Below are 23,050 nucleotides of genomic sequence, written 5' to 3'. Positions count from 1 at the left end.
AATATGTCACATCCCTTTTATAGTAATGGACAAGGGAACAAGGATCTTCACAGGCCCCCATTACCGCAGAAAGATCCAGGTTTGCTGCAAGAGCCTGGGGAGTCATGCCCCTCCTTGGACGATAACTTGGAAACTCCATGGGTAAAGTTCTATTTTGAGGGGTTGCAACTGAGAAGTGAATTGAGTGGTGGTCTGACCACGTGACTGGGTTTATATTTAGGGCAGAGACATCTAATCCAATCTGGAAGACAAGATCAAGAGTGTGACCACTTATATGAGTAGCCGAAGGAATGACTTGTGTGAGGCCAAGAGCATTCATTGTGCACAGGAGATCTTGGCCAAGGTGTGAGAGCTCATCATCAACCCATGCATTGAAATCCCCAAGGATCAGCCATCTTTGATGCTCCAGAACTAGTCCAGCAACAATATCTGCAAATTCTTGTAGAAATATCTTTCCATCTCCAGGGGGGCGGTAAATGAGAAGTACTCTGAATCCTAATTCTGTAGAACTCCGAGCAACGATGCACTCAAATGAGTGAGTCATTTCCATTGGGTGGACCCTAAGTTTAAGTGCTTTTCTAAAGCAAATGGCCACTCCGCCTCCCCTGTGGTTAAGTCTTGGGTTGTGAATGACAGAATAATTTGTTGGAACTGCAGCTTCCAAGATAGGTGCTGCATTTTCATCTAGCCAAGCCTCTGTAATACAGGCAAGATCTGCAGATTCAATAAGGTCAGCAATTGTGGCAGTCTTGTTTCTTATAGATCTGGCATTACAAAGGACAGACCTGATTGGGCATAACGGAGTGCCTGTAGTTTTCTTTATATTGAGTGTGGGAGCTCTGGGGATGTCAGTCACAGAGCGGGAGTTTAATGATCTGTTCTTCCAAGCACAGGGCCGTTTGATAGGTACCACTTCTATTTGTCTTCTATATGAAACTGGTGAACCTGAAGGCAAGGAACTTACGTGGTTACAGCGGATAACAGATTTTTGCCCTCGCTTCCCATGACTGCCCCGTTGAGTTTTTTTGAAAATGCCAAGGGATTTAAGAATGGAAGCCTGTGCTGGATCAATAGGAACTGCTGCTCGTGGTGGGCGGAGTGAAAGCATAAAGCTGGAGGTGTAAAAATACATTGGGTCATCGATGAGAGAGCATGAATTGCATTTGATGATGAGAGAAGATCAAGTCGTTTTTTTCTTTTTTCTCAACTCTGTGTATGATCCAGAAGTTATAATGGGATTCATGAGCAGACTAATTTAATTTGGCCATTGCTATGTCCAGTTGCTTCTCTCTTGTACAAAAGGTATATTTTGAATAAGGAGTATCTAATAAGCTAACATGTCTTTCAGTTGATGATTTAGTTACACAAAGTATTCCAGGGCAAAGCAGGCTTGTGGAAAGGTGTTAGAAGCCATTTCTATTGTATAGGTGTGTAAATACCAGTGTGAGACTCCTTTTGAAGTGGATATTCTATGCAAGTGTAAAGATAACATGTCTCCAGGGAAAAAAAAATGGGATCCTGTGTTTTAAAATGACCAGATTTCCAGATTTCAGAGACTGGGGATAGTGTATTATAGATTATTAATGCAAGAAATCAGAGTTATTTGCTGAGCAGACACCTCTGAATGATGTCTTAGGGGGGAGGTGGAGCCAAAGATAATTTGTATTCCACAGTACCTTGCTCTGGGGTGTCCACTGCAGAGGTAATGCCAGTCTGGGTTCTGGTGGAGAGGGCAGAGGTTCCAATCCAGTCCAATGTGAATGTCAGTGCAAGGATGCAATCCGTTGATTTTGGAGAGATGTCCATGTAGTGCAGTACAAGATAAAGGTAAGTCCTTGGATATTTCTTGTGCTTCTAATTTCACTTTTGTAGAATTTAAGCTGTGTTGTGGAATGTGGATTGTGGATGTTCAGGAGCGTGTAAAAGGTGAGGCAGCCATCTTGGGCGCCTGTGTGTTTGACTGAGGGCTTCTAAGTGCCATCTAATTTTGCACATTACATTTATTTTATAGGGAAGGAACATGGACATGTTGCATTATTTGAACCAGGGGAGTGCTGGGCAGTTTGGATATATTATGTATAATAGCTATGCCCTCTCAGACAAACACATACATACCTCTTTCACTTAAAAACACGCATGCAAATAAACCACGGCCATCATCATTTATTAAAGACGCCCCCCCCCGGATGAAGATAATGGAGAGAGGAAGGGAGAGAAGGACCCATACATAAAACTGCTACATTTTTATATTTTGACTGCATACTTGTTATATAGTTATCTCAGGTAGGGTAGATCATGTGCTTATCAAACTGAGTTGCACACACACTCACCTCTCAAATAAAACACATCCACCATCATTTATTCAACAAATAAGCCACCATCATTTATTAACGCAAGTTACAACCCACCATTATTTATTAAGGCGCGCCCCCCTCCCCCGACCCTCATTGACATGCAAGTGAGGCATACACCTGCATTGGCTATCGGGACATCACAGAGTGGAAGACAGTGATGGCCTCACCCGGCCAACATGCTTTATTAAAGACTACCTCCTCCCCGGCACCCCCTCGACATACGAGACACACCTGCTGAGTTAGTGGAGACAGTCACTGCCTCTCCCGGCCAGCTCTGTCTGAAAGCTCCATGAGAGAACTCACTGCCTGAGAAGAGCTGCGCTCTGCTGCTGTAGCGCCCCCTCTATTCTGGCAGCGGGCAGCCTCTCAATGTAAATATAAGGAGACAGCTGCCAGCAGAAAAAAAAAACGTGGTGAGATGCGCGGCGATGGATCGACGGGTAAGGGGGTATTCTACATGCGTGTGCGTATGCTGCGGGCCCGGTGATGGTGAGTCAGCATCACTCTTCTCTCCTGCGCAGGCGGCCCCGACACACCTTGACTGCACACACACTCTCCGAGAGAGCACTGTGCAGTCTGCAGACAGCGGCGCGGGACCGCGTGATGTCATGACGTCACGCGGTACTCGCGCAGTGCTCCTCTGGGAGCGCTTTCATCGGGTGGTTTTCTTTGGGCAAAGGGGCCCGTCCACGGGCCCCTTGGGTCCCACTGGGCCCTAGGCGAGTGCCTAGGTTGCCTAATGGGAAATCCGACCCTGCAATCAACTAGTTAAGCCTGCTCACAACTGCCTTAAATGAGGTCTTGTCACGGAGAGACTGCAGGCTCCGATGTGAAGAAGCTCCTAAGTGAAACTCGCGTCATCAGTAAGGGCCGGACTCCCAGGTCTCTGAATGGCGCCTACGTGACCTGGCATCCGACAGCACCAGAAGGCTGCACCTCGGGACTACGCTCCTGCACACCTCTCCAACACTGCTGTGTTCTCCTAAGAATTACAGGTACTTCTGCCGGCTCTCTCACCCAGCGACCTCCGGTGTGTCCATCCTGCAATGTGCTGTCACAACAGGGGGTAACCGGAGACCGCATGGACAGTAGGTTCCGGTGCTCATTACCTTGCTTCTATTCTGTACTCAGGGGGTCTCGCTTTTCTTCTGCTCTGTCTAATACCAACAGGTAAACAGAGACAGAGGTGAGGGGTCTTCCTCCAATAGGTCAGAATACTTTACTGATTTATTATTCTTTACTCCCCCTTAAAATATATGATATCAATGACTTTATACTATGCATATTATGCCTCACATTGCATAGTGATTGCAATATATCAAATGCATAAATACTCAAGTGAAGGTTTTAATGATTATATATGTATCACATGGGATAGGGATCTGCTACATGCATGCCATATGATAGAAGACATTCACAAGACATATTTATGTATGTGGCTCTTATCAATATGAGAGCAAGAACTGAGACAGGGAAATATTACGCAGAGCATATTTTTTATTAAATCTTAACAGAAGTATTATAGCAAGAGATTATTTATTTTGAGATTGGATTACCAGTTCTGAGACTGGAATATAATTCATTTATTGATACGCCTGATAATATTTGGGGAACCAGCTAGGAATATGCATGGGTTAACTATTGAGGTGTGTTACTTACAGTAAATAACTTACCCTATATACACATTGTTGTGTCTAGTCATAGAACTAACGATTTTAACAAATAAGAAACCACCTGGTATATGGTTTGACTTCATAAAACACAAACGTATGATACAATCTGTATTTGGAATATTTGTTAACAACAGTTATTTCACTTATTGTTCTATAATATCCAATATTTGGTAAACGCAGCAACTTAAATAATTTGAAAGCCGTGAAGCTTTCTTTTCAAGAGAAATCATTGCTGCTATACCAAAAGGATTACTATATTATTTCAGCCAGAGTTAAGATTTAAATAATAATAAAAAAAAAATAATATTTTTTTTCTTTTATGCAATATATTATCTTGAATATATTCTCCTAAATAGGAGAAGACCACTGCAGCGATACATTTCTTTAAATTTACTGCATGGATGTCCTATATCACAATCTTTTCACCTCAGTGGCAAACGCAGGATTTCTAGAGGGGGGTTTCCAAATGCTTGATTTTAGAGTGAATGTGACCAGTCCATGAAGAGGGCAGAATTAGTATTCATCCAGTTTTATTATGTATCATACAAAGTGTATTGTGTGTATTAATTCCAGCATATACAGGACAGCGATCACAGTAAGCCATTAGATGCGGCAGTAGGGCCATTCTTCCTGAGCTAAGATGTTTTTATTTTATATGTGGGCACCATTCCAGACTAGTCCGGGAGCCTGGAGGAGCAGCAGAAGAACCTAGCACTGCCCTAGACATATATGTACATATTGGGCTCTATAGCAGTGCATCCCAAACAGTGCATGTTTTCCAGATCTCCTAGTTGATGCACAGGTTATTTATTACTGTCTGATACATGTTAAAAGATCCACAGGTGGTGCTAATTATTACATTTGTGATACTGAGAAGAACATGCAACACTAGCAAAATTCTATTATATTACTATTTCTACTGTGGTCATGTGTGTGCTAGGGAGGGGGGTTTCCAAGCAGATGGAACCCCCCCTGCGTTTGCCTATGCACCTTATTACTTTTTAAATACAGATCTAATTAAAAGTTAAGTTTTAGACAATATTGTCCTAAAAAAAAAAGAGTGCATCGAAAAGGAAATTCTCTAGTTGAACCATTCCTTTGGATGTTTCAACACCCACTGTATAAATACCCCCATCCACACTTATAATTGCACAATGGTTTGAGGAGCAGGACACTGGCATGAACATTATGACCTTCTCACTCACTAGGGGCCTGATTTAGAGATGGACGCTAATGCGATTTTTACGCAGATCGAGCGATTGTTTGCCTTTTTGCGTGCATATAAGTCGCACTCTGTATGTGCTGCGATTGGGTTGCGATTATACACACAGAGAGAATCCATTTGCAAAGTGAGTGACAGGTAGTCAGCATTTGGGGGAAGTAATGGGGGGGTGGTTAATTAAATGCAGGTGTGTTGGACGGTTTAACCGCCATTACATGGGCATGCATAAATGAGTCATTGCGATCCTGCGCAGCAATAAGAGCCCTCTGCGTATCAGGAAAGCTGCAGTGTTTGCAACTAGCCAGACCTTCCGCAAGGGCAAGATGGCAGCTCGATGTGCATCGATGTTACCGATATTTACGCAGGTAATCGATGTTGTATGCAGATGAGAAGGCAGCAGGGGACATCCCTATACTCGGGTGATATTTAGAATTATTAGCATGTTTTCGGAACCGTGTAACGTGCGTAAATACAGCTGCGATCGCATTAGCGGCCATGCCTGATGAACCGGAGTACAGAACATTGAGATGCAAGCTGACGGTTACCTGATATACCTGGCTATGGAGTGTTAATATACGGACTGTTGCCATCTGTTTTATCAAGGTCCTTGAGTATCACCATCAGTGGGATCGTAGGAGGGTCCGTAAGTAACAATTTATATCCACTACATGGTTATTGGTCTGTGAATGTCACCTTCTACTATACAAACCAAAAAGGAGGTTGGATAATGCCAGACACAATATACATCAACCTGATACTGGTATCAAACATAAGTGTGCTGCGGGTCATTATAGGCTTAAAGTAAGCCGACTGCCTCATCTTGCAGATGATATGTAAGTGTTTGGACTTTAACTTTTTTACATTAGAGATCATATCACTATTTGTTATCTCTAAGGATATAGGAGGTACATCAGTTTACCAGTGAGGTGGAGGGTTAGGGTACTTACCTCGAGGTGTCGGGATTTCGACCCGCCGGGCTGCCGCTGTCGGTATTTGATTACATACCGATTCCGGTTGTACTAATTACATATAGCCGGTAACTTTTGGAATATTTTCTTAAAGGCTGATCCTGGAACATTTGAAAGGAATTTTCTGAGTGATCTACACTACATATAAGATTCTAAAAGATCTGCAACAATATTAATATGATGTTTCTATCTGGTATAGTGTGTAATCTGTCTGTTACATTTTGAATTCTATGTCCATTATGTATGTGTTGCATTTTATTACTAGAAAGATTTTAAGTGGATCAAATAAATTTATTTAAGGTTTGACACATCTGTTTTTATTATCTCCAATATCAACATTATTAATAGGACAGCATTATCTGTACTCTCTGTCTTAAAATACTATTTACAACTTCATTAGTTATTTATTTGTTGAATCTACTGCTTCAATTATTGTATTACTATCAATTTAGTGGGATATTAATCAGTGGATGCCCAGACTATTTTGTATATTTACATATGACTATGGTCTGGGCACCCCACTATATGACATATCATTTACATATCCAAAATGTTATCCATATTAGCGTGTGCATGTAGCAATGATGAGTGAGAGGCAAGTCATTTATATAACAGCTAGATAATGGGTGTGAGGTACAACTGTGATAGGTGGCCGTACTTAAGTTTTGCAAACCACAGTAAAGACAAAACAACAAAAACAAACTACAATGGCCACAGAAAGAGCTGAGACTGCAAAGGTTACTAATAAGTCTGCTTTTTATCCCAAGAACACACTGATGCTTGATGTTTTACCCATACTTGCCAATTTTCTATTATCCCCCTCCGGGGGAGTACCTACCAGAAGCGGCAACCCTATTCGATGTGCAGGTGGTGTGGCACCACATTATTGTGAACAAGACCCATGCCTCCCAAGATAGCTTTGTAATTTAATGCAGCTTTTATCTCAATCTGATTTTTCATGTTTTACTATATATTTCCTTTCTCCTTTGCTGTTTTTATTCTTCTCCATTATATCCACTAGTGGACAGAAATGTACCTAATTTTACACATTTTTAATGTGGTTGTTATTTTGCAATTTGTTTGCTATGTTGTAATATGGCAAAAACATAATACTAATGAAAATAAACAATTTACCAATATTTACATATTTAATTTACACATATACTGTACAGTATACTGAAAATACTTCTTTGCAGTGTGATAATGCTTGTAGCCACAAGATGGCAGTGCATTTCACAAAGTAAATGTTTTGTAATTTCTCTCAGTTAACCGAGAGGAAAGTAACTTTTACTGTAGGACACAAATGAAAACACTTTAGCACTGCATAATACATTTTTATATTTCTTGCTAAGGGGCGCATTTATTAATTACAGGGTCTTAGAACCGATAATTAGAACTTCTTATCTTTGCAATTCCCGGCAATAGGAAATTATTTACCACCCGGACGTATTAAAATTCACATCCAGGGACAGGGGATCCAATAGGTGTCCATCCCTGCAATGTGTAAAGTAAAGTGATCGTGGGACCTATTGAGCATGTGCAGTCATCAAACAGCGCATGCAAGAGTGGCTATTACTGGGGAGGGATCCAAAGCATCCATCTCCTGGTAAAATCTGTGATGTGTAGGTTATGGGCCAAGCAAGTTCTAGCTGCTCTCATTGGCAGATTGCATATTGATACAATCAGCTGAATGTGCCTTAAATCATTAGCATTTGCAGTATATTACATCAAGATCTCATTGCATTGCATTGACATTTTCCTGTGGTATCTACCAAGGACATGCAGTCAGGGTAGGCAGGGGCGACAGAGCCTCTTCTGTCATACTCTTGACATTTTATATAAAATTATTAGAATAATACAAAGAAGATATTTATAACTTATAAACATCTTTGTTTATTGTAATAATTTTTATAGTTAACATTCAACTAGGACTGCATGGAGATGAGAGATTAGGCAGCATCAACTCTCACTTCTGTATCGTCAGACACTGCTTGCAGAGCTGGGGGTGGGGCCACACCACAGGCATTAAACTGCACAGAAAGAGAGCTAATAGAGGCATGCCTCTGATTATGGGGGGCATGCCTTGAGTACCGATGGACACCTTGGGTGTGTTATGTGAGGAGGAAGTGCACTACAGTTTTTAAAGATCGGTTCTCAGTCAGCAGCAGCAAGTAAAAGACAATGATGCAGGTAGGAGAATCAATGGACTCTGAAGCTTAGTGTAATAGGGGAGAGTTACAGAGAGTAGGGGGCGAGACAGGCTCCAGCACTCAGACCCATCTCCATGTGTGCCTCCCCAGCCTTTGACCTCACTGCACATCACTTTCATCTACGGGATGTAGTCACAATCCTGGCACATGGAATGCCGGCGCTTAGAATACCGATGCCAGAATCCCGACACCTGTCAGAATCCCGGAATCCTGAAGGTAAGTAGTGGGGGGATGGGGAGGGTTAGGCTATGGGGGAGGGTTAGGGTTAGGAACTAGGGGAGGAGGGATAGGGTTAGACACTAGGGGAGGAGGGGTAAGAGATGTTTTTTAGTGCATTAGAAAGGCTTTTTAAGTGTTATTGAAGCCTGTTAGTGAATACGTATTTCATAAGACCAGCAAATGGTTAAAAACATGGGGGTAAGTATCTGTGATTCATGCCTGGCTAAAGTGGAGGCATAGGCTGCTGGTATGTAGCCATACCGTCTGCAGACGGGTACGGCTCAGCATATGGGCACAACAATACTATTATTTTCAATAGTATTTATTTAACCATAAAGTACATATTTAAAAATAGATTACGTATTTTGTGTCCAAGTCTGCATCAGCCCCTGTAGGTTCTATATAAAGGTAAAGACCATAAATAGCTTGGCTTTGAGGCTGATCTCCATACTTGCCAACTTTCCCTGATTGTCAGGGAGACTCCCTCAAATAGTAGCAACCTCCCTGACTCCCTGAATAGGCTAGCAATCTCCCTGATTGCACCCCCATTATGAGGCTGCTCTCTCTCTCTCTCTCTCTCTCTCTCTATATATATATATATATAATTATATATATATATATATATATACAAACCAGATATATACATTCAAATGGGATCATTAGTATCATATCCCTGCATTGGTTGTAGGACACAATGATCCCTATGGCTACATGCATTTTCTGAAACGTATCAGTGTGTTTTCATCAACAAGTAGATCTTTGGGGCTCCTTTACATGTGAATGTAAGTGAGGTTTATGACACTCCTCAGATGTAGCAGTACATGTCCTCTTTACCGCCGCGCTCATAGGCGCTGCTTTCACAATCTCCCTGAAATGTTTTTTCAAAAGTAGACAAGTATGACTGATCTCGTTTTGTCATTTGTAAGTTGTGCCTATCTCACATAAATTGCCTTTGTCAGCACATTCACACCCCTCCCAGCAGCCTCAGTTTACACAGGTCAGTCTAGGGCATAGGTTCTCAAACTCTGGGCCTGATTCAGACCCGCTCGCGAGCGCTGAGCGCTCGCAAGCGGGTCGATGGTGCCCTAGTGCGCATGCGCACAATGGAGGGAGCTCCGTCGTGCGCATGCGTGAGACCCGAATAGCGACGTCCATGCCGTCGCACCAAAGGAGGCGTGCTGTCGATGGTGAGTGACAGCACGCCCCCCGAATAGCGACGGCCAAGCCGTCGCTATGGGTCTCGCACCAAAGGGGGCGTGCTGTCGATGGTGAGTGACAGCAAGCCCCCCACTAGTGATGTCAGTGCTGATAGAGCCAAAAGCACTCCTGGGCTTGCAGCAGCGAGACCCTACCGCAGGGTCTCGTCGCAAGCCCGATGGTCGCGATGGTCTTGACCATCACGACCATTTTTTTGGCCGCTCGCATAAGCTGTATAATAGGTAGGACGGCCCTGATTCAGAGCAAGCGCTCTTGTCAGAGCGTCCGGCTCTGAATCAGGCCCTCTGTCCTCAGGACCCCACACAGTTCACATTTTCCAGGTCACCCAGCAGGTGCACAGGTGTATTCATTACTCACTAACACATTGTGAAAGATCCACAGGTGAAGATAATTATTTCACTTGCGATTCTGTGAGGAGACCTGGAAAACGTGCCCTGTTTAGGGTTCTGAGGACTGAGTTTGAGAACCTGTGGTCTAGAGATGGGAAGTTCACAATGGAACATATCTTGCTGGAAATAGGTGAGGTTTGGTATTGATGTGTAGTCCAATTTATTTACCAGCATTGTAAGCAATGCATTCAGTAGCAGAGGTGTCAAACTCGGGTCATCCAGCTGCAGTGGAATTACACATATCAGCATGCCCTGCTACAGTTTTAGCATGCCCTAATAGCAAAACTGTGGCAGTGCATGCTGGGATGTGTGGTTCCACTGCAGCTGGACTGAATAAGAGCAATAGGGGCAGATTCAATAAAGCGCAAGAGCAGATGGAACAGGAACAGGTTCTGGCAGTGGCTAAAAAGATTATATTAAAGTGGTTGATATCACAATCCTCCGCTTCCTCTACAGCGGCAGGGACGGCAACAAAAATCATGGGGCCCGGTACACACATTTTTAGGGACCCATCATTCCCGCTTCCCTGCAGCCAGCTCCCTGTGAGTGTCCCTCCGGTGGCCAGCCCCCAGACAGTGTCCCTCCGGTGGCCAGCCCCCAGACAGTGTCACTCCGGTGGCCAGCCCCCAGACAGTGTCCCTCAGGTAGTCAACCAGTTCTCCACAGTGCAGCACCAACATTTCCCTCTGTCTGCTAGTAGTTCTAGTGCGGCGCTGGCTGACGTCATGACATCAAGCGCTGCACCGCGATATAAAAAAACGTCATTGCACCAACCTCAGCCGGTACAATAAAGCTATATTCCTTCACAGACTCCCCGTATGGACCCGCCCGGTACAATAAAGCTACATTCCTTCACAGACTCTCCGTACGGACCCCCCCGGTACAATAAAGCTATATTCCTTCACAGACTCTCTGTATGGACCTACCCGGTACAATAAAGCTACAATCCATCACAGACTCTCCGTACGGACCCCCCCGGTACAATAAAGCTATATTCCTTCACAGGCTCTCTGTATGGACCCCCCCGGTACAATAAAGCTACATTCCTTCACAGACTCTCTGTATGGACCCGCCCGGTACAATAAAGCTATATTCCTTCACAGACTCTCTGTATGGACCCGGCCGGTACAATAAAGCTACATTCCTTCACAGACTCCCCGTATGGACCCGCCCGGTACAATAAAGCTATATTCCTTCACAGACTTTCTGTATGGACCCGGCCGGTACAATAAAGCTACATTCCTTCACAGACTCTCCGTATGGACCCGGCCAGTACAATAAAGCTATATTCCTTCACAGACTCCCCGTATGGACCCGCCCGGTACAATAAAGCTATGTTCCTTTACAGACTCTCTGTATGGACCTGGCCAGTACAATAAAGCTATATTCCTTCACAGACTCTCCGTACGGACCTGCCCGGTACAATAAAGCTACATTCCTTCACAGACTCTCCGTACAGACCCGCCCAGTACAATAAAGCTACATTCCTTCACAGACTCTCTGTATGGACCCGGCCAGTACAATAAAGCTATATTCCTTCACAAGCTCCCCGTATGGACCCGCCCAGTACAATAAAGCTATATTCCTTCACAGACTCTCTGTATGGACCCGGCTGGTACAATAAAGCTATATTCCTTCACAAGCTCCCCGTATGGACCCGCCCGGGACAATAAAGCTACATTCCTTCACAGACTTTCTGTATGGACCCGGCTGGTACAATAAAGCTACATTCCTTCACAGACTCTCCGTACGGACCCCCCCGGTACAATAAAGCTATATTCCTTCACAGGCTCCCCGTATGGACCCGCCCAGTACAATAAAGCTATATTCCTTCACAGACTCTCTGTATGGACCCGGCCGGTACAATAAAGCTACATTCCTTCACAGACTTTCTGTATGGACCCGGCCGGTGCAATAAAGCTACATTCCTTCACAGACTCCCCGTATGGACCCGCCCGGTACAATAAAGCTACATTCCTTCACAGACTCTCTGTATGGACCCGCCCGGTACAATAAAGCTACATTCCTTCAAAGACTCTCCGTACGGACCCCCCGGTACAATAAAGCTATATTCCTTCACAGACTCTCTGTATGGACCCGCCCGGTACAATAAAGCTATATTCCTTCACAGACCCCCCGTATGGACCCGCCCTGTACAATAAAGCTATATTCCTTCACAGACTCTCTGTATGGACCCGGCCGGTACAATAAAGCTACATTCCTTCACAGACTCCCCGTATGGACCCGCCCGGTACAATAAAGCTACATTCCTTCACAGACTCTCCGTACCAACCCCCCCCCCGGTACAAAAAACTATATTCATTCACAGGCTCTCTGTATGGACCCGCCCGGTACAATAAAGCTACATTCCTTCACAGACTCTCTGTATGGACCCGCCCGGTACAATAAAGCTACATTCCTTCACAGACTCTCCGTATGGACCCGGCCAGTACAATAAAGCTATATTCCTTCACAGACTCCCCGTATGGACCCGCCCGGTACAATAAAGCTATGTTCCTTCACAGACTCCCCGTATGGACCCGCCCGGTACAATAAAGCTATATTCCTTCACAGACTCCCCGTATGGACCCGCCCGGTACAATAAAGCTATGTTCCTTCACAGACTCTCTGTATGGACCTGGCCAGTACAATAAAGCTATATTCCTTCACAGACTCTCCGTACGGACCTGCCCAGTACAATAAAGCTACATTCCTTCACAGACTCTCTGTATGGACCTGGCCAGTACAATAAAGCTATATTCCTTCACAGACTCTCCGTATGGACCTGCCCAGTACAATAAAGCTATATTCCTTCACAGACTCCCCGTATGGACCCGCCCGGTACAATAAAGCTATATTCCTTCACAGACTCCCCGTATGGACCCGCCTGGTACAATAAAGCTATATTCCTTCACAGACTCCCCGTATGGACCTGCCCGGTACAATAAAGCTATGTTCCTTCACAGACTCTCTGTATGGACCTGGCCAGTACAATAAAGCTATATTCCTTCACAGACTCTCCGTACGGACCTGCCCAGTACAATAAAGCTACATTCCTTCACAGACTCTCAGTATGGACCTGGCCAGTACAATAAAGCTATATTCCTTCACAGACTCTCCGTATGGACCTGCCCAGTTCAATAAAGCTACATTCCTTCACAGACTCTCCGTACAGACCCGCCCAGTACAATAAAGCTACATTCCTTCACAGACTCCCCGTATGGACCCGCCCGGTACAATAAAGCTATATTCCTTCACAGACTCTCTGTATGGACCTGGCCAGTACAATAAAGCTATATTCCTTCACAGACTCTCTGTATGGACCCGGCCAGTACAATAAAGCTACATTCCTTCACAGACTCCCCGTACGGACCCGGCCGGTACTTGCCTGCTGTGCCCTCCTGATCATGCAGCAGCGCAGGCAGTGATCAAGGGAAGTATTATGTATGGGCCCCTCCTGGGCCCCCTACAACTACGGGGCCCGTCACAGCTGTGTCCCTAGTACTCCCCTGTCGCAGGGACTGTACAGTGGCCAAGCACTTATTACTGAAAATAAAGTATCTAGACAGACAGTCTACTGTCCCTGACATGGAAAAGGGTGTTGTTAGGTTTTATCGCAAGTGGGGACCATACATTGATACTTTGACTGAAGATACCCAAAATAAAATGTAAAAATTTTTTTGAATCAACCGATTGGTATTTATATAAAAGATTATCTGGGTATATTTACTATAGGTCGATTCTAAACAATTTCAATCGATTTAAAATCGATCAAAATTGATTAACATCGATGTTGTGTTTCTGAAGCTAAATCACACATTTACTAATACTTAAAAAACTAAATCAAAAATTGTCTGTTAGTAAATGTGTGATTAAGCCCCAGAAACCCAACATCGCTTTTGATCGATTTTAAATTAATTAAAATCGACCTTTAGTAAATATACCCCTCAGAGTCATCTTGAATTGCTGTATCTCCTGTGTACACTGCAATCCAGTACAGGTCTAAAATAATGTTAAATACTACTATAATTTTATTGAGAGATTATATTGATTGCAAAGACTGTGTAGGTCGTATGTATATTGATCCCAATCATTTCTTAGCTTTTCCTCCTTTTATTATTATTTTTTATATCACACTCCTTCTTATTGTCACAAACTTACTGTAATGTGTGGTGGTCAAATGTAGACACATTGTTGTTTAGACATTTAATGAAATTACCTTAATTGTATGATGCAAACATGCTTTTGATTGAATTAAGGCGCATATCCACTACATGATAAAAATGAACGATTCCAACATTGTTATCATTCAATTGTTCATTAATTGTGCAGTGAATATACCGACAACGACCAGCGATGCGCGCTCCCACTGGTTGTTGTCGGCATCTGTCATCGCCTGAACATGCAGGCCAACCTGCCAATATCGCCAGGTTGTGCATGTTCGGGTATGAGGGAGGGTGCCTGCACTGAACGACATATCGTTCATTGTAAGCACAATATCCACTGCACAGGATGATGAACGATTATGATGTTGTAATCGTACAGTCGTTCTACACTTGTGTAGTGGATACGTGTCTTTAGTTAAATTTCAGGATTGTTTGTTTTTCTATATCCTGTGAAAATTCAATATATATGTTTAAAAAAAAAAGTTACTTTTAATGAGAGGTGATGACCTTTATTGGCGACTTTAGGCGTGCGATTCATTCACCATGATGTGCTTCCAAAACAATGGTGAGGGCATTTTTCTATCCACGTCATAGAGGTTCCTTACTGAAATAAGATGTAATCTGTGCAGTTGAACATCGCAGCGGCTCATCCGTGATAACTGAATCCCTCCCCAAACACAAAGGGCCTGAGTCAGGGGTGCTGTGACTGTGTTTGTGTGAAACCGTGGAAGCCAGATTTAGGGTCTATGTACTAATAATCGTGGACCAGCCACGATTATTATGTATCCATATCAATGGGGATATTTTCAATTTTAATGAAAATATCCCTACTGTGTACAAAGGGATACTCGCAGGGACATCGGTTGCATGACTGCTGTCCCTGCTAGCTACAGTATATTCCCGGCAAATTGGAGAAGTCCTTTATATAAGTGAAAGACTTCTCCAGGGGAAAGCTGACACTACGCGTGCACCCAGTGTCAGCTTTCGGAGCCGGCCGGTGGCTGCTGATAGAGAGATCAAAAGATCTCTCTCCTGCCCCTGGAGCCTCCATAGGCTTACAGCAGTTTACACCATCTGAAGGTGGTGTAAACTACCGGGGAAAAACTCTAAAAAGCTTTGCATTTTGGAGTTTAGTACATAGGAGTCAGATCATAGTCCCCATTGATTAATAATGGTGACTGCGATCTGCAGCGCTAAGTAGCACTTTGCCGGAGATTTCTCGCTTGCATTGTGCTATTAGTTCATAGGAACAATACATAAAACTTATGGAGAAACCTGTAGTTTCTGCATAATTTTCTGTAATAAACAGATACATAGGCCCCTTACTACCTTATGGTAATGCCAAATCCCATACAGCTGATGCAGGGGCCGTGCGTCTGCCAGCAGGAAGCCGCTTCGGCCGCTGATGTTACGCCAACTGCAGCAATCTGTTTTTTAAAAGTGTTTTTCCACAATTCTACAACATACCAGGATGACTACAGGATCATAGATTAATATTGTAAAGACTGAAAATGGCTAATCTGTGTAAATGGGTTGTTTTATCAAAAGGCTAGAGGACTATAGACACTTATACAACATGACAGGCTGCAGCAATACTCTGACTTTAGCTTCATTTTTTTCTTAAAAAACCTCTGTGTACAGATGTGACAGTTTCATTAGAAATCTATCATGTCTTGGCCAATTTCCATTTAAGCTGAGTTTTACTCTGCAGTCACTTGAAATAAATGAAGGGGAATTGGCTTGTTTGCTGGGCACAATATGCTGCTGCAGCCATAACTGCTGATGAATAATCAACGTTCCCTGCTATCCACCCGCGCCTTGTTCATATGCGGATTACACAATCACCTGAAGATGGCGCAAGAGGGCGCCTCTACATGGTATACAATACATTTACATCTACTGTTGCCTGTTCTCTCACGTCATCACTGAGAGACAATCAGAGCATAAGACTTTAGAATGACACTTTATGAAAAAAAATATTCATTGTGAGGTAGAAGAGAATGGTATAAATCAGTAATTTATAAAACAATGCTAAATTGTAGTTTACAGGTAGAACACGGTCATAATGTCGACGAGGATGTTGACTTGGCCCTAATGTCGACGTTGACCATGTCGGCATTCATCACGTAGACGCTGATGAAATGCCAACAAATTATGCTGGGTACACACTAGACGATTTCTAGGCCGATATGGCGAATTGGAGCAACATATCCTCTGGATCGTCTAGTGTGTATGCACTCTGCACGCTCCCGTGCGGCAACGTCGGAGTCGTTCTGTTGGCTGTGCATGTACGTCAGATTGAGCTACCCAGCTGCCGATGCCAGTAAGGTGAATGGTGCAGGTGAACGATGTATCCGGCGGTCGGACACCGGATCGTGCGGTGTGTACTGACCGCCTGATATATCGTTCCATCATACTTTCGGGCATCGCATTGCCGGGTCAGGTAATGTGTACCCGGCTTTAGACTGTCATCATATGATCCCTGGTGGGCCAGCGGTGACTTACCTACTCCTGACAGCTGCAGCGGCACCAGCTGCATCTTCCAGCTCCCAGCGGTCATGTGACATCATAACTGTCGACATTGTGCCAACTGAATGGGATTGAAATACCGACGGCTGGTTAGCCGCCGGTTCAAATCCCAACTACAGCAGCCCGACAGGAGGACATCCCGATGCCAGCTGGTAAGTACCCTAAAACTCCCTTCTCCCCCCCCCCCCTAATCCTAACCCTCCCTTAGTGGTGCCTAACCCTAAGACTCCCAGGGGGGTGCCTAACCCCCCTTCCCGCACCGTACACCTAACCCTCCCGGGGGGGTGCCTTACTATAACCTCCCTCTAGTGGCACCAAACCCTAACCTTCCCCGGGGGGTTCATAACCCTAAGTCCCCCCGGGGGTCCCTAAGCCTAACCCCCCTATCCCAAGTAGTATACTTACCCGGCTCTTGACGATCGGGGTGGTGGGGGTCGGGGTTCCGGCATCGGGATTAAGATAGGCGTCGGTATATATAGGCAACTTATATCTTAAGTCCTGTGTCGGGCATGTTTAGTCGGGATTTAGACCGGCGTCACGACATCTACCGGACTACTAACTACATCCCATGCCAACATTTTGAATGTCGACAATGTCATTGAGTACCTTTTGACTACATCCCAAAAGGGACACGGTAAAATCACTGACATACTACTACTACCCACATCGAGGTGTAAATAGAGTTTGATGAGTTTTGTTGCATGCTGTATTATTGCAAATTCACTAACACAGCAGTGATAGGAAATAGAAGTAGCATGTTCAAATTTACTAGCAGATGGGAGAAACAATTTCTTATGGGTTTATTTACTAAGCAGCAGATTGTACAAGCCACTGCTTCCCGGTGTGTTTAAGACCGAAATTTAAAAGGACAATGCTTATAATAGCAAAGCACCCTGTCACATGCATGACTGTCATTGGGTAACACAGTACCAAACCTAGATTGGGTAACACAGTACCAAACCCCCTCCCAGTATAAACTATGTGTGCTTCAAAACGTGAGCTGCACTAATTGTCAGAGGGCCTGATTCAGAGATGTACACTAATGCACCTACATTCTTTCATGGACCGCAGCTGCTAAAATATGCCAAGCATAGGGGCACCTACTGCTGCCTTCTCATATCCATCCAACGATGTGCAACTGCGTAAACATTGGTACCATCAATTCACATTGGTCAGACACGCAGCATGTAAGTCAGGTCTGACCAGCCGCAAACACTGCTGCTCTCCTGACAGGCAGAGAGCCATCATGCTGTGAAGGTGATCGCAGTGGCTAATTTATTTATCCTGTGTTTTTCTAGCCCCCCCCCCCCGTTACCAACCCCAAACGCTGACTACCTGTCTCTCACTTTGCGAATGGTTCCTATGTGGCTTTCGTGCACTAGAAAACAATCGATCCAACTGCAAAAATATCGGCTTTGCGTAATTCTCCGCATTAGGCCCAGAGCACAGATTATGACCCAAAACCAAAACAAACAAATGCACAAATCAGTGCACACTGGCATATGGGGTATAAACATGCCGGCAGCATGTAACAGATATTACATAGAAGAGCACTGAAAGCCGGTCTCAGCTGCTGTACAGCATTCACAAGGTAAATGGAGGAATTCCCAGCTCTGCATGTAATAAACATAAGGATGATGCATCACAAAAGCCAATATAGTTATTAATACATTCAAGTGTTTACATCCTACTTTTAGTAAAAAACTCTAAATTGATGTAAATGTGTATTATGATTTACCCTGTAATCCTGTATGATTTACTAACCCGTAGCAGCTACTTTGTCACCATGTACTTATTTTCTACCTGCTGATAATGCTCCAAATACACATACACAATCACAGACATTTCTCACAGCTCCACCCTGGGAAAAGTCCCTTCATGTTCTCAGTAAAAGTGCTTGTTCTTACCTGGATTCTGTCCCACACATGTCGGTCATTGTCCTGTCTCTGTATGTCCCACATTAGCCGCTGTATTAGAGCTGCTCTGTTTTGACGTCCGCTATGTGCTGGACCACCGAGATGTGGACTTGATTGACCACTGCCTTTCAAATACAAGGACGTGTCACTTGGGGTACTGGGAGAGAGACAACGGGGTGAGCTGGGCCCAACCTCTGAGCCTGAACTGACCTCCCAGTCCTCCACATCTCTTAGAGGTGGCTGTGGTTCTCCAGGGGTTGGAGATACCAGTCGTGAAAGGCTACCTAGGCGCAAGGCAAGAAGGTCGGCTTGGTGCAAGTGTGAGGGCAAGGCCAGGAACTCATCTGACCCATACCAACTTTCTGTTCCTAAATCTTGGGGTGGTGAAACCAGCAGTCTGTTATCATGTAGCGCTCTCTGATTTTCATATGGTGTGCAGCATTGGGAGTGACTGGGACTACCAGGGGACTGTCTACCATCAAGGGGTTGGTGCACTTGACTATCGTCCTCTCTCATTCCCATATTCTGTGCTGTACCATCCTCTTCAGGTTTATGGCATTTAAAAGATGGTGGGGCTGTAGAAGAGTATGTGGGTGTCAGGCTAAGACTGAACTGTTTTTTGGGTGAAGAAAGACATACAGGTAGGGGAGAGTTAATTTCAACAGATGCTATGTTGTCCGTCTGCACCCAGTTAATCACATCATTCAGAAACAGTCCCTTCTTTGGCAAGGAAGGCTGAGTTGGAGAGTCTCCTCCATGGTCACTGCTCTCCTGAAGTGGTCTTTTTGGTGTGGTGCTTTCACTGGGAGGGAAAGTTTTGAGAGATTGATGTCCTGGGTCAACCATCTGTTGAGGTGCAGACTCTTTTTCCATCTCAGCATCAAGGGGGGTGTCCTTGTCAGGAATTACGCTTAGAAGACCAGGGCCCTTAAAGAGATCTGGAAACTCCTGTTGCATAGCTTTGTATGTCCAGTCTTCTAGGGGCTTTGCAGGTGGAGGTGGGGTATCTTCTTCCCTGGGACTGTAGTCTGATAATTCAAAGGCAGTTATCCCACAATCCAGAGAGAGGTAGTCTGGGGGACATCGAATAGTCAGTTGACCTGAGCCATCCACTTCAGTGAGAGCATCCAGCCTATCCTGAAAGAAGAAAATATTATATTAATTTTCCTTGCCTAAATATCAGTCCTAATTACCAATTGTACACATGCACCTTGCAGCATTGAGTTTCATTCCTGACCAAGGCCTTATCTGTGTTGAGTCTACATGTCCCTCCATATTTAGGTAGGTTTCTTCCAAGTGCTCTGATTTACTCCAATACTCCTAAAACATACTGGAAGGTTAATTTGCTGCTGACTTAAATGTACGCACTTGTGTATTTGTTAGGGAATTTATATTGTAAGTGGACCAGAGACTGATGTAAATGATAATAATCTCTGTGCAATGCTGCATAATTAGTGGCACTGTATAAATGACTGATAATAATAAGAATTATTATGATTATTATTCTAACAGTTGCAGAGTAAAAAATATTTTCCAGACCCTGTGATGATTTATGTATCAGTCCTGAGTACTGCACGCCCAAACAAATCCCAGAGCAACACATACTGTATTTCCATTAGACATTGGGCCTGATTTAGCAGCAATAGCAACTGCGATTAAGTACGCAATTGGCCGATTGTTGCGTTCTGCACATGCATATGCATCGCAGTGTGCGTACACGAACACTCCACTGTGATCGGGACAGCGATCGCAGTGTTTACACAGACCCATCGCAGAGTGATTGACAGGAAGTACCGTTTGGGGGAGGTGACGGGGGGGTGGTTGGAGAAACGCAGGCGTGCCAGTGCGTTTGAACACCTTGCAGGGATATGCATAAAATAGTCACTGTGATACCATTCGCAGCTTGGGCTTGCACTGCGTGCAATGAGGTTAGCAATTCCTGAGCAAGGTCAGACCTTGTGCAAGTGTGCGTGAGGCTGCGATTGTACTCGATGTTAGGCTGCGTATGGCATAGCGATCGCAGACATTGGCATACTGCGGGTAAAATAAGTATTGAACACATTAACATTTTTCTCAGTAAATATATTTGTAATGGGGCTGCTGTAATGACATTTTCACCAAATATCAGCAACAACCCACACATGCAAACAAAATCAAACCATAGATGTCCATAAATTAAGTTATGTGTAATAATGTGAAATGATGCAGGGAAAAAAGTATTGAACACACTTACTGACATTTATTTAATACTTCGTACAAAAGCCTTTGTTGGTAATGACAGCTTCAAGACACCTCCTGTATGGAGAAACTAATCGCATGCATTGCTCAGGTGTGATTTTGGCCCATTCTTCCACATAAATCAAATCTTGAAGGTTCCGTGGGCTTCTTCTATGAACTCTGATCTTCAGTTCTTTCTATAGATTTTCAAATGGATTCAAGTCAGGTGATTGGCTGGGCCATTCTAGCAGCTTTATTTTCTCTCTCTAATTGAGAGTGTCCTTGGCCGTGTGTTTGGGATCATGGTCTTGCTGAAATGTCCACCCTCGTTTCATCTTCAGCATCCTGGTAGATGGCAGCAGATTTTTATCAAGAATGTCTCGGTATATTTTTCCATTCATCATTCCTTCAATCATATGAAGTATGCCAGTATTGTATGCTAAAAAACAGCCCCACACCATGCTGTTCCCACTTCCAAACTTCACTGTTGGTATGGTGTTTTTCGGTGATGTGCAGTGCAATTTCTCTTTCAAACATGGTGTGTATTATGGCATCCAAATAGTTCGATTTTGGCCTCTTTGGACCAGACTATGGGCTGTATTCAGAGGCAGCCGTACGGTCTACGACCACACGGCCGCCTCGATGTTTGTCTAGTGCGCATGCGCACGAGGGAGCCGGCTCCTTCGTGCGCATGCGTGAGACCCCCTACGACCGACAGCGCTGGTCGTAGCGGGTCTCTTTCCAAAGGGGGCGAGCTGTCGATGTTGGGGTGGCAGCCCAAACGGAGGCGTTCCCATGGGAACGCCTGCCATTTGGGGGAGGCCCCACTGACATCACTAGTGATGCACTAGTGATGTCAGTGGAGAGCTTCCGGCTCTGACAGAGCCAGAAGCTCTCCGGGGCTTACGACAAGTGAGACCTTACCCTAGGGTCTCGTCGTAAGCCCCGATGGTCGCGATGGTCAATGACCATCGCGACCATCACCCTAGCGGTCGTTAGAGCTGTGGGTGTTAACCCACAGCCTAACGACCGCAACAGAGGCGGGCGGTCAGGATGCAAGCAGCCGCCCAGTTTCTGAGCGACCGCTTGCATCGTCCGACCGCCTCTGAATGAGGCCCTATATTCTCCCAGTATTTCACAGGCTTGTCCAAATGTTGTGCAGCAAACTTTAAATGAGCTTCAACATGCTTTTTCTTCAGCAATGGAGTCTTGTGTGGTGAGCGTGCATACAGGTCATGGCAGTTAAGTGCATTACTTATTGTTTTCTTTGAAATAATTTTACCTGCTCATTCCAGGTCTTTCTGAAGCTCTCCACAAGTGGTCCTTGGCTCTTGGACAGCTCTTCTAATAATTCTTTACACTCATCTGTCAGAAATCTTGTGAGGAGCACCTGGTCATGGCCGATTTATGGTGAAATGATGCTCTTTCCACTTCCAGACTATGGCCCCAACAGTGCTCACTGGAACATTCAGAAGTTTAGAAATCCTTCTGTAACCAATGCCATCATTATGTTTTGCAACAATAAGGTTGTGAAGGTCTTGAGAGAGCTCTTTGCTTTTACCCATAATGAGATGTTTGGTAATGAGACATCCTTTTATAGGCCATCAGTTGTGACTGAACCAGCTTATATTAATTTGCACTGACAAGGGGCAGGATTGCGTTCTAATTACTGATAGGTTTCAGCTGGTGTCTTTGCTTTCCATGCCTTTTTGCACTTCCCTTTCTTAATGTGTTCAATACTTTTTCACTGTGTCATTTCACATTATTACACATAACTTAATTTATGGACATCAGTGGTTTGATTTCTTTGCATGTGTGGATTGCATGGGCTGTTGCTGATATTTGGTGAAAATTTCATTACAATAGCCCCATTACAAATATATTTACTGAGAAATATGTTGATGTGTTCAATACTTATTTTACCCGCTGTATCTTCGCAGTAAGACTGTGGGGCCTATTCATCATACCT

The 23,050-nt window shown here is 44.4% G+C and overlaps 1 protein-coding gene across 5 annotated transcripts in view; it reads right to left on the bottom strand.

Annotated features, from left to right (window-relative positions):
* The window catches only part of AKAP6 (A-kinase anchoring protein 6), a 479,843-nt gene that overhangs the window by 347,547 nt on the left and 109,246 nt on the right, over positions 1–23,050 (bottom strand). For all 5 annotated transcript variants that reach the window (XM_088456596.1, XM_088456595.1, XM_088456597.1 and 2 more), the window contains one exon: positions 18,856–20,001. In XM_088456596.1, coding sequence (XP_088312722.1) covers positions 18,856–20,001 — 1,146 coding nt within the window. The remainder of the gene's footprint in view (positions 1–18,855; positions 20,002–23,050) is intronic.

The sequence above is a fragment of the Taudactylus pleione genome, unplaced genomic scaffold, assembly GCF_031769625.1.
Source record: "Taudactylus pleione unplaced genomic scaffold, aTauple2 ptg000707l, whole genome shotgun sequence".
NCBI lineage: Eukaryota > Metazoa > Chordata > Amphibia > Anura > Myobatrachidae > Taudactylus > Taudactylus pleione.
The sequence above is the reverse complement of the archived record's forward strand: the minus strand, read 5'-3'. Positions and strand labels throughout refer to the sequence as shown.